The 13,517-nt window shown below is 34.2% G+C and overlaps 1 protein-coding gene across 6 annotated transcripts in view; it reads right to left on the bottom strand.

Moving 5' to 3' along the window:
- Nucleotides 1-777: 777 nt before the first annotated feature.
- LOC124366933 (formin-like protein 7) overlaps nt 778-13,517 on the bottom strand; it is a 92,341-nt gene continuing 79,601 nt past the window's right edge. For all 6 annotated transcript variants that reach the window (XM_046823552.1, XM_046823545.1, XM_046823561.1 and 3 more), the window contains 7 exons: nt 11,606-11,806; nt 10,835-11,048; nt 10,299-10,422; nt 9,558-9,723; nt 8,943-9,065; nt 3,832-4,055; nt 778-2,911 (listed from right to left, as the gene is read on the bottom strand). In XM_046823552.1, coding sequence (XP_046679508.1) covers nt 2,596-2,911; nt 3,832-4,055; nt 8,943-9,065; nt 9,558-9,723; nt 10,299-10,422; nt 10,835-11,048; nt 11,606-11,806 — 1,368 coding nt within the window. In that variant the 3' untranslated portion in view covers nt 778-2,595. The remainder of the gene's footprint in view (nt 2,912-3,831; nt 4,056-8,942; nt 9,066-9,557; nt 9,724-10,298; nt 10,423-10,834; nt 11,049-11,605; nt 11,807-13,517) is intronic.

Raw genomic sequence — 13,517 nt, 5'->3', positions numbered from 1 at the left:
AACTACAGCAACAGAACAAAGAAACGGAACACAACAGAACAACATTACACAGAATGGAGTTCAACTGTGTGGAAGCAAGCTTAGATGCGATAGTCATGCAACCCAAAACATAAGTCAAACGAACGGTGATAAGATAAGCCTACCGGGTGGTGTATAGGTAATTCTAAATTGTTTTGATGTCAATATGTTTTTAAACACAGTGTTAGTACTACAAAACATATCATCTCTACACTACAACCTTTAAGTACTTCAAAAAATTAATATTTTTTTACAATTTTGTTTGCATGAATTGTTTTTTTATTTGTAATTAAGGAGGAAAACACATTTAGTTTCAGTAGTTTTACGTTTTTATGGATGAATCTTAAAGGGAGTCCATATTCATGGGAGGCGGGTTCTTATTCAAGTCATGGGCACAGCCACTGCACTGATTTAGCACCCCCTATTGTTGACATTTAGTTGAATCATGAGTGGGGGAGTGCTAATCAGGTCCACCCATGCAGGCACACTTTTCATTCCAACCTTTTTAATATTTTCTTAATTTTTATATAAAATCCTATATTTCCCTGTCAGCTGTACGTGTTATTTTTTCAAGCAAAAGTAAAACATGTTGAACTTACTGCATTAAAAATGAATAAAAACATAATTTAGAGTTTGAGTAATTTACATGAAATATACAAATTGTGACTATTTTATTATTTTCAACTGAATAAGTGGAGTTCAAATCCACTATATAAATACTTAGATTAAAAATAGGGACCAACATGGAATAAAACAAGGTTGAAAAATAAAACACAAGTTTTATTTCACATTGGAGATGAATTCAAATGTATCCTTTGCTTTGCATCTCAAAGGAATATTACGTTTTAATAAAAAATAGTTTGAAAAAGTACAAAGAAAATATTGAAATCATCTCTCAATTAAAGAAAAACAACTCACATTATTTAAACATAATACATAAAATACAATTCAGATGTATTACTATCAACACATATTTACAATCAGTCTTAAGGGCCAGTTTTTATATATACAGGAGCCAACTGCTGTAGAAAAACTTTGAAGTGCCAGTTTAAAAATTATTGATAAAAATATCTTTTCTTACACAAAACTTATTATTAAAATATTTGTGTCAAACATAAATTACTTTAATTAACAAACTATGAATATGGATTGTGTACAACACAAATTAAATAAATGAATTATCAATCCAACTGTGACTTAATGTATCAAAATTCGATCACACTAGTTCTGGATTTGCACAATTTTAAAAAAAACATTGGTACATTTTTAATGTAATAATTAAAAATAATCAATTACAGTACACTTTTATGTGTGGTGTGGAAAATGTTGCACTTACATTTACTGATTTCTAATTAAATTAAGACAATTGAGAAAAACCAGCGAAGCTCACATTAGTTTATTACTCAGAACTGATGACAGACACAGAGTAAATACAAGAAAATCAGTGAATTTCTCATTTGACTTTCTGAATGGGAGAGACAAGTGAGAATTTACTACACAGGATAGGCGAGTCTCCTTGTTTTCCTCTCAACTTATACTTTTCTGGCCTACAGCCCTCCTCTAACCTGTTATTCTATTGTGTAGTCAATTTATGATAAAAAAGTGTTCTTATTAATCCTAATAATAAATAACTGGTGTTATACAAAATATAATAAATATTCCTTTTAGTGATCCTTTTTATAAAGGGCATTTTAATGTTACACTAAAAGTACTGATAGTAATATGTTCTGTTCTGATTAGAACAGCAGTCAGCTTTAGCTAGTTTTAATTAATATAATGCTTTAATATTTGAATTAACTTGTTTATTTAAGTTATTACATTTTCAACAACCACTAATATCAAAATATTGCACCTTTAGTTTAATTTGTTAAGTTAAACATTCTAGAAATATTTGTATGAAGTATTTTCATGTAAAATGTCAACATAGCTAAGAAAATAATCATTAATAGGTAATTTAATTTGCATTATATATTAATGAATAACTATTTAAACAATAAATCAGTGCTAATATAGTATAAATCACAGTAGAATCTTCAATGCTTCTAGAATCATTTCTGCTACCAAGTGTGAATGGTAGCACCTTCCTTCAGAACCAACAAATTTTATTTTTATACTCTCAATAGTTATATCTTAATTTGAAAGAGCACAATACTGATAAAATAAGTGGAAATATAATTTAGTTGTAATCAAATACATAAAACTAGAGGAATACATTCAGAAATTACAATCCTCATATTTATTAACTGCCTGGTTTAATAGGTATATTTGTTTTTTCATCTAAAAATGAAGACAAACGATTAATAACGAAGTCATTGATTTTGTCTGGCAACTTAAAGTAAAACAATTTTTACAAATTACACTATATTTACAAATGTGACATAAATAAGTATACAAAGGAGGGAATTTGTACATAGGCAGCGTTAAGTGAAAAATCTAGTTTATAAAACAATAACAAATAAAAGTAGAACTCAATTTGTGTTTCAGTTCATTATGAGCTCTATCTTCGGTTGAAAACGTAAAATGATACAACAATAATAATAAGATTTTGATAAAAATAAGAAGAAAATCCAGCCAACACTATCGAAGAGCTTTAGCAGGCCCAAGGGAGAGGACGTTACTGGCTCCTAGCGCTCCTAGGTTGCAAACAGCTGGATTGCGAGCGTTGTCAATGGCGACGATCGGCAGACCAAACACTCCACCAGAAGAATTGCCCAGCTGACTCAGCACCAGACAGTGACGGATGCCCAGAGATGAGAGCTTCTGTATGGTGCCCGGGTGTTTGATGTCCACAACAGGCAGAGCCATCTCCGAGCCTTGGGCCTCCTTGTGATAGGTCTGCTTGTGTTGCAACATTCCTTGTTGCGTTGGATACTGGGCGTTACACAGATTACACCTGCAACATCATCAGCACATTCACAAATGTTGATTGTATCCCAAATTTTGTGCTTTTATGTTATGTAGAGTAACTATAATATTGTTGGATACTTATAGACTATGTAAGTAGTATAGCTTAAAGGCTGCTTTTGTTTGCTTTGAAATTACTTTTAAAAATAAGGTTAACGAAACAAGATAATTGTTTTAAGTTACCGGTCACAATTTCAACCATATTTTTATCTCCTAGTACTTAATGAAAATTTACAAACTTTGGTATAATGTTAACGGTTTAAGAATTTTGATTACCCCAACAATAAATACATGAATGCTATCATAATATTGAATGTATGAATTGAAGTGACTTTTATATAACTCAAATATATCTTATTATTTTAGTTTTATGTTTTCCAGATGATGGCTAAATTATTAAACAGTAAGCGTATGTGCTTCTGTTACTTTTTCATCAATGATAATACCTAATAAATAGCTAAAATATGAACTAAATTTGCTAACACTGAAGCAGGAAAAATAAATCTGAGGACCTGGAAAACTTGACATTTGGTCAACATTTTAACCCGTATTCATTACAGATAAAATTAGATAACCTATTATAAAGGGTTATTGAGTGCCACTGAGTCACCTATGCCACCAGTTCCAGTATTAAGTCAATTTGATTTAATTTTCCCAGTCACCTTAACAATATTAAAATGTAGATCGTATGGAGAACTGAAAACCTTGTGAATAGACAGATTTGTGGCTACACCAACAAGACTCAGTCTTTAATGTAATGGTGATGTAATACACTCAATTTAAAATCATAATACATTCATTACTTACTTGGTGCAGTTTTAACATACTGGATTTATTATTTTGGTTAAAAAAATGCCAAAAAATTATGACTACATGCACTTTATTAACTGTAATATGAGATGGACTGACTTGTACGGCAGCTTGCCAGGGCTGCGGTGGGTGGTCAGATGTTGGTTGAGTGTCTCCTGGGTGGTGAACACTTTATCGCACACCTGACACGTGAACCTCTGCGGCCTGTTGCGCCGAAATACAGGTGGACTATCCTGCGTAAGGTCTACTGTTGGCGGTCTGCTGTTGCGGTCTACCGTCCTGCTCACACTCCTACCCTGAGTCTGTGGTACTGCAAATTGGTTCTACAACATCAAAACATAATTGTTACAATACCAGTTGGGCCTTCAAGTATACTCGTACAAAGGAAAACATTTGGTGTTGTGCAAGACTAATTTGTAAAACATTAAATGGAAAGTTGGTTTACTTTTTTTATTCTTAACCAGTGTTTTTTAGTAAAGTTATACAGGAGATAAATGACCCATATAGACGAGAAGTACAGAGGTCTAGAGAAATAGTTGTTAGTTCCGAGATCTGACACCAGGGTTACGCCACACCACCACGTGCACATGTTCAGTCTCCTTGTATAATATTCAATAGTTAATGGTGTCATGCCAAGTGTGGTCTGGCAAACACCCCTGTCATTCCACTCTATCGTCATCAATGCTGCACTTGGAAAGTGGGCCATAGTTGTAATTCTATTGAGCCGACCTTACCAACTCATCACTTGTTACCCTATCAACGGAGCGAGAGAGGGCCTGTCTGAGCACTCACTTTCACCAAGCCTCAATTTATAGAACTGCATTGCATTTATTGAATTGCAAAAGTTAAGGTGTAAAGAAATATCTGGCAAGATTATTTATTCATAAAATAAGTCATATGCCTTTTGGACAGTAGTAAATAAGGAAACAAAATCAAAAACTTCACATAACCTGAAAGAATTAGTGGATCTAGGATTAGGGAAAACTACTAACCCTACTTAAATTGCTGACTATCTAAATTCAGAGTTTGTGGCAGCTGCTGACAAGGCTCTTGATGCTAATCCAAAACCACCCCTCCTTGTTCAGAATAATATTAACACTTTATCCTACTACATCGGACGAAGTAAAAAAGATTATTTCTTCTTTAAAATCAAAATCTTCTTATGGAATCGACCTAGTATCTTCAAAGTTACTGAAATTTTGTGTTAAAGAACTGACAGAACCACAAAGTATCCTGATCAATCTATCATTTTCAGAAGGAAAGTTTGATCAATCTATCATTTTCAGAAGGAAAGTTCCCGACACAAATGAAATTTGCCAAAGTTATTCACCTCGTTAAGCAGGGTAGCACCTCTGACACTATAATTACCGACCAATATCACTAATATCAACAATTTCTAAAGTTTTTTTAAAAAGTATCCCCGACTTGTCTTATAGTTCACCTCCTGGAAAATAATTTACTAACTAGTCAGCAACATGGCTGTGTCAAGGAACGTTCTACATCAACCGCTATAGCTAGTCAAGTGGCAAGTTATTATATTTACTGTAATGGATTGAAGGAAAGGCAGTCCTATTTGAAATTATTTTACTATAATTGACTTTAATAATAAAATTGTCAAGTGCGACCAATGTGGGCTGGACATGTCATACCGCAGTACAATTTCAAACTTAAAAGCTCAAATTTTGAAAAAAAAAACCATCCCAAAATTGATTTAAATACAATTTTCAGCAAAACAGTGGTACCAAAAAGTCTGTCTATTCAGTCTGTAGATATAAAAACAGAATGTTGATCATGGTTATGCTTTGTAGTAGACATGTAAATCTCTGCCACAGATGTTGATAATGCCAGTAAATCGGCTCAATTGACTTTCAGCCTAAAAGTCAATGATCAATTAAATAATTTTTACAAGAAAAGATGAGTGTCTCTCCAAATAAAAACATTAATCCAAATTTATTTAAGCTTTTTACCCAGGACTATCAACCTTTTTCTTGTTGATTGTTGATGATGTTGGTTTTAAAGCTTATAGTAAAGCGCTCAACCCATCTTATGAACTGCTTAGTAGAAAAGTTATTGCATACATCTACATACCTGCAGCTTATGAAGCATGCAAAACTGTACTACTGGGCAAGACGGCAAAAGCAGAACGAGTTTTTTTAACAACAGACTTTTGGAGCTTGTCAAATATGGAGAGCTATTTGGCACTGACAGCTCATTTCATTAATGATAATTATGAAATCAAGTCAGTTCTTTTGGATTGTTTACCTATTGAGGGGTCCCACACTAGTCAGAATTTGGCCAAAACCATCAGCAGCAACACTGATACTAACAACATATCGGAAAAAGTGTTGATTGTAGTAAGCTACAATGCTTCAAATATTGTTGGGGCAGTAAGTAATCTCAACTAGAAACATTTTGGGTGTTATGCCCATACAATAATCTTATTGTACAAAATGCTTTCAAGATCATTAGTTTTTTACAGGACAAGGCTAGACATATTGTAACTTTTATTAGACATAGCAATCTTGCAATGAAAAAACTGATGTAATATCAAAAGGGTTCTGGCAACAACAGTCCAAAGAAACTCATTCAAGGCATTGCAACTCGCTGGAACTCAACTTTCCTAATGTTGCATGCTTAGTTGAATTGCAAGATGCAGTAAAAACTGCTTCAGCTTTAAGCAATGGAGCTGATTTGAACTTAACACTCGAATAATGGAAAATATGCTCTAAATTAGTCGTTGTTTTGGAACCTTTTGAAAGTATCACTCATAAATTAAGTGGTGAACACTTTGTAACAGGAAGCCAGATAATTGTCTTAACATCAGGCACCAGCAATGTCTGCTCAATATTGTCAAAGGAATCCTACCATTCGTATGTACTGGATGTGGTAACAAGTCTCCAAAATGGAATTGTTACTAGGCTGAAAAATATAGAATATAACAAAACAGCTGGAATTTGCACCTTTTTAGACCCTCGTTTCAAACAATTTGCCTTCACGTCACAAACAGCTATTGAACAGGTCAAAGACATTGTTATTAAGCTTGTAACACAGGAGTGTAACAGTGACAAAAAAAACACAAGCTGATCAAAAAGAAAGTGATGAAACAGATGAATCTCTGAAAAAGAAGGCTAAAAAACCAGAGTTGTCAGTATGGGGTGTTTGATGAAAAAGTGGAAAAACTTCCCCAGGCAAACGCAACATCTTCTACCGTCATGGAAATACAAAGTTTTGTACATTACAGTAATTATATAATTAAAATTTATATTAATTCAATTATTAATATGTTAAGTTATAATGTCAGTCTTGTTTTAACAATGTAAAAAATTATTACAACGTATAATATTATAAAACAAATTATAAAGTTACTATTGTTGTGTGCACAATTTTACTAAACACTTACAAAATACTTCAGATATACTCAAGAACAAGTAATTCCAAGGACAGAAGACATATTAAAATGGTGGAAAGAGAACAAACATCACTACCCCTATCTTACTTACCAAAATCATGAAAGAGCATTTTCCTATGGTTACTACATCTGTTCCCTGTGAGAGGGTGTTTTCAAAACTGGTGTTTTAATCAATGATAGGAGAACCAGACTAAAAGTCAAAAAAGTTCAGAAACTTGTATTTTTAAAAGAGAATGAGTAAATTTGTACGGAAATGTGAATTTTATTTTTTAAATTAATTTTAAATTATTGTTATACTAATACTCATAAGAACAAACAAGTGTGAACATTATTTTGAAACATTTACTATGTAAATGTCACATTATCTAAACTACATTTAAATTGGTAGGTCTGTCTTTCTTTTTATGTAAAATATAACTTTTAAAAACTAGCGTAAATATTATTTATAACTCTTACCAAGGTTTAAGGTTAACAATATTTAAGTAATGAAAAATAAAATGTATACATTAGTTTTTACTAGTACACAATAATCTAAGGTGTGCAGTTGTGAATAGATTAAAAATATTCTCACTAAAAACTTTATTAATGTATTGATTTCTATACATTAGGCTAGCATTAATATCAGTTGTAACAAGCAAACAGTTAAACAGTTTTCATATGCAGTTTTAAGTCAGACCAAAACCTAATGCGCCACATCAGATTAATTCAACTGATGCGTGGGAGCAACTAATTTGGCTGCATCAGATGCAGCCAAACATCAGCTCGAGCCAACACTAACGTACACCAACACTCGCTGTGCTGTAGGCTTCACTCTTCCTCAACACCATTCTACTTAGTTTGAAGAAAAGCCATCTTATATGGCAGCAAAGCTGTTTAACTGCCTGCCAATAAAGTCTATTGTCTATTGTCATTGGGTTATCTCTGTATAACTAGGCAACAACAATCAAAACTGGTATGCTGTTTTACATACTCCGTCATAAATATTACAGGTGAAATTATTGTGATTGTTAAACAATTACATTTTGGTTACAAATGGCAACATAATTTTAAGACCTCTTAATCTACAAAAAGTGAATTTTGCAAAATGTATCTCAAGAAGAATGTTTGTAAGCATCTGATGTGACCAAATGAACTAAACTAATTTTGAGTAAATTTCATCTTTAAGTGTAGTTGGTGAACAAATATAATTTAATTTATTGAAACAGAATATTTTTAAAATCACGATTTAGGTGAACAATTTAAAAGCTCAAGCAATAATGATTTTAAATAGATGTTTTTATTACTTACAGTCTATTAGGTATTTAACAAAATGGTGAAACTATATCCCTCCAAGAATTATAATTTTAAAATTTTGTTGGAATTGCAACATCAATACGGTATATTAAAACTTTCTAGAATACACTGTATTTTTTAATACTGATACAAATTAAAAATTGTCTAATGTTGTTATTTAACATGCAATGTTTTAAAATAAACAGTGAGTGTTTTGTATTGCCCATATTTTTTACATTTTTAGCCACCATTTTAAATCTAGTGTACCGTAATTTAAATTAACTTTTTTATATTAAAATGTCAATGTCAGTTTTTAAAATGTTATAAAATTTTAAACTATGTTTAAATTTTAAAATTTTCCCTGTAGTTTCTGAGGTATTTTTTTATTTTTATTTCATTTTATCGATTAATTTAAACTTTTTCTGTATGTTATCACTTTCCATAATCAATCTAAGACAATTTATGTGAAAATCACCTGGTATATACTGTAAAACGTGTCTGTAATAATTGTGAGAAAAATGGTACTGACCCTTGCCTGACTTGCAGGGACAATAGTGACTGCAGAGCTAAGGTTTAGAGTAGTGACTGGCTGGGCAGGGCTGCGGGGACTCGGTGGTGGTGCAGGAGATGCCTTGTTCACAGCAGGGGTCACCTGCAACAGTCGCCAGATACCTCCTTATAGTACAGGGTGAAATATAACAATTCAAATAAAACCAGATTAAATGGTTACATAAGATTATGAAATTCAGTCAGTTGGATTACGTAAAATAAAGTCGACATCACACCACAGTCTAACACCTTCACTGTGGCTATATACTGGGTGAGAACAACTACTGTTAATCTGATGTGCGTTCCAAGGAGTCTGCCACGTAGTCAACATGTTGAAACTATTGTACAAGAGTTGTCTATGCTCCAACACAGCTCTAATACATATTATAGTTCACAATTTTCTTGGTGAGGACTCCCAGATCCTCCTGAAATAAATTTCAATATTGCAGCAGAACATGTATAATAGCATGTAAATGAACGTCTGCTTCTGTCTTTTGCGATGGGTGACACAATGATGACTGGTGTCCATAATTCTGTTATCCTTTCAAATCATCAATCATCAATAACGAGCTTTACACAAAGAATAATTACTTACAGTGATGCCTCTAGAGGCCAGAATGTTGGCGACACCACTGGACTCCTTATTGCGAGACGGAGGATTAGCATCACTGGGATTCCTCACAGTCAGAGAGATAGAGCGTGGCAGTGTTGGAACTGGTTGCTGTACGTCAACCAGCTCACAATCAGGACTATCTGGCCGGCTGCAATCAGATAGACATGTTGCAATGACACACTATATAGAAATCTAAAACAATACTCTTATCAAATTTCTTAACAAACTTTCTCTCACAAAAAGTCCTCTCCGCCTCTCTCTTCTTTTTCCAGCCTCAAATTATTTTGAGATAATTAAATGGTAAATGAATTAGATGGTCTTGTTTAAATACAATTGTAAATTCCATTCATGCTTAGATATTGTCACCAAAGAAGTATCTGGGTTCAATACTTACACTACATATTGCCCTGAAGAATTGTACAGGATAAAGCCCAAAGACTAGGAAATTAATGGATTGACCTAATTATACAAAACAATCCTCATTTGCTTAGGCCCAAAACACAATCTCATAGCTAACCTGGATATACCACGAGTCTCCTCTAGTTCGTAATAGTAACCAAGAACCGAATGAAAATTCATGGTCAAAGAAACTCATTCTCTCGATATACAGAATTAATGATATTTATATGGTTATTATATACTATAAAATAATGGAGCAACAAACAAGAGATAATTCCAAAAAAATTAGTTAGAGAAGATAAAATTATTGATGTGTTGACCTACCTGCGCTTGGTAGGTTCTACGACTGGTGAAGATGTGGACCGTTTCTGCGAAGGTTTCACCGATGGACTAATGCTGATGGAGCGACTAAGGCCAGGGGGTAATGTGGGTGAGGCAGCCGGTGACCCTATACAATAAATATGGTTTAGTGTAAAATAGTGTTTCTAATGTACTTATAATCGTTGTATCTTAATTGCCTTTAAAGTGAAACTTTTGCTGAACTGAGTAATGAAAAAAGTTACAATTCCTTTGTTTTTGTATACTCCTTTAAAATTAAATTAAAGGTCAATATTTTGTGAAACAAGTTATTATACATAGAAATAAGCAATAAAACTATATTTTTAAGTACAAAGAAGCAAAGAAAATTTAAGAAAAACAATTAAATTAGCACTGATGAAAGACTGAATAGCATGTGTGAATACTAATTCCTTGTGTATTTTGTTCAGAACAAATGCACATCTTTCTTTTAACTAGAATGCACTGCTGCAATGTTTTAGTTGAGTAAGAATAGTATAGTGATGCATTATACTACAACTAACCATCAGGTCGGATGGTGGAAGGAGAGGTCTGCATGGCAAATGGGCGAGCCTGTATGCCGCCCTGAAATGGTGGAGTCTGAGCAGGACCTGGTGCAGGGGGCTGAGGGTAGCTCAGCGTGATTCCACCTGGCACACGGTACGGCACGGGACTCACAGATGGTGGTGGGGTTCCCAACGTTGGGGCCATCCCGTAAGGCACTGGCAGTCGTTGCACCTGTAGTACAATACAACTTAAAAAATTTGCTGAGTATAAGCCTGAGGATATCCATATTACAGAAAAACGTTAGTAAAAAATAATTGTATACATTAATGGTGGTATGACATTTACTTCCACATATCATATATATGACCATAGGTCCACAAAAGCTTCCATTCAGAGCGAAAGGATCCTCCATTTAGCCCAACAAAATTGTTTGTTACTGCAAAATGAAACAGTTCTTGAAATATTACAAAATGTGGGATATTTTCATAAGCAAACTAAATATATATAATACTAAAAGAATTGCGTTTTCTGGTACAATAATGAATTAGCCACAATACCAACATGTCATGGTTATTTGGGTCTTATTATGAGTTTCTTTTATTTGGTCATCATTCCTTTCTCTAAATGGTTTGTTGATCTTTACAAATGTAACATTTATTTTTGTATAGTGAATGTTGTTACACTGGATACGACTTATTGTAATGGATTTCCATAACACCTTCATTGCTGGTATATACTGAGTGAAGATAAGTATTCTCATAAGACAGCAATTGTCTAATAACACCCACCTGTTGAGCTAACTGTTCCAGAGACTGTTGTGGAGGCTGCGGCGGCGGTGGTGGTGTGATGCCGTGAGTTACGTGCTGGTGTTTACTAAGCTCTGCGGCAGAGGTGAACAACACCACAGCACAATCTGGGGACATGTGACACTTGTAGTGACCCATAGCTGCTCGGTGCTGCTCCAAGTTGTCACTTCGTTCCCCACATACCTGTGGGGAAATACCAAATAATGAAGAATCAAGTTCATAAATCCAGGTAAAAGCCATGTAATTTTTTTATTTTATACTGCCAGCCATATACGAGGCATGTTTTTAAAGTACAGTTTTTTAATTACGCTGCTGCAGTTGCCGTTTAGCGCATGCACCTAGTGTAGCTACATCAGTTGGGAAGCCACAGACGCCATTAGGACGCTGTTTGATCGAGTCTTCGTTTGTTTAAGTGATTTTAAAATGCCGCCGACTATATAGAATCCCGCCGACTGTGAAGTGCGTGCTGTAATTCGTTTTCTCTGTGCTAAAGGCTTAAAAGCAATTGGCATTCATTGTCAAATCAGTGAAGTTTATGGAGAAAACATTATGAGTGAAGGAATGGTGCGGAAATGGGTTAGGGCCTTCAAAGATGGCCGCACAAACGTTCATGATGAGGAACAAAGTGGGTGACCTTCAGTCATTACCAATGATCTCATTCAAAAAGTGCACTGTAAAGTGAAAGAGAACAGACGGTTCACAACTTCGTCCTTACCTAAAAAATTTCCTGCTGTATCAAGAAGTGTTCTCTAAGAAATTGTGTCGGACGTTTAAATTATCGGAAATTGTGTTCACGGTGGGTAACGAAAATGTTGAATGATGAAAACCAACCGATTGGGCAGTGCATTGAGCTTTCTTGAGCGTTACAGTAACGAGGGCGATGATTTTTTAAGCCATATCGTTACAGGCGATGAAACGTGTATAGCCTGCGTTACACCAGAATCAAAACAACAGTCAATGGAATGGCGGCATTCAACATCCCCAAGGAAAATCAAATTCAAGCAAACAATTTCTGCCCAGAAAATCATGTGCACTGTCTTTTGGCAGACAGGGTGTATTGTTGGTTAATTTTCTGCCTCGCGGTGAAACGATTAATGGAGCTGCGTACTGTGAAACTTTAAAAAAACTGCACCGCACAATTCAAAACAAAAGGCGTGGCATCCTGAGTGCAGGCGTCGTTTTGCTCCACGATAATGCTCGTCCACATTCAGCAAATCGAACGCTCATCACTTCATTTGGCTGGGAACAATTGGACCATCCTCCATACAGTCCCGATCTAGCGCCTATCGACTACCATTTGTTTCTGCACTTGAAGATGCATTTGGCAGGGAAGCGTTATTCCAATGATGAAGAAGTAAAAACGTCTGTGCAACAGTGGTTGTCCAGTCTGGCGGCAAGCTTTTGTGACGATGGTATACAAAAGCTGGTCTGAAGATACAACAATAGCCTTAATAATAATGGAAATTGTGTAGAGAAGTAGAGGAAAGAATGCTCTTTCAGGTAAATAAAGTTTTGTTTGAAAAATTTACTTGCTGACTTTTTAATATCAAAACGGTACTTACTTTAAAAACATGCCTCGTATGTAGTAAATAAATAAAATGTGAAATAGATCTTGATCATTAATAAAACAAAACAGAAATGGATAAATCAATGTTGAAAAGAACATATTTTTCTTAGAACTGTGAAATATAATTAATGCATTAATCCCACTATGTTTGTTGGCATTTTACATAACTTTGAGTGTTTCTTCCTGGGAATTAACCCTGAATCTGTCAAACAACTAGTCATTAGTTGTTTTTGCAGTAATCTTTTTAATCAAACTGTTGCTATCAAAAATCAGATTTAAGTATAACAAATTGTATATCAGATTAAGTTAGGTGTTTCAACTTTTATT

The sequence above is a fragment of the Homalodisca vitripennis genome, chromosome 1 (assembly GCF_021130785.1).
Source record: "Homalodisca vitripennis isolate AUS2020 chromosome 1, UT_GWSS_2.1, whole genome shotgun sequence".
Taxonomy (NCBI): domain Eukaryota; kingdom Metazoa; phylum Arthropoda; class Insecta; order Hemiptera; family Cicadellidae; genus Homalodisca; species Homalodisca vitripennis.
Note: the sequence above shows the minus strand (reverse complement) of the source record. Positions and strands in the feature narration are given on the sequence as shown.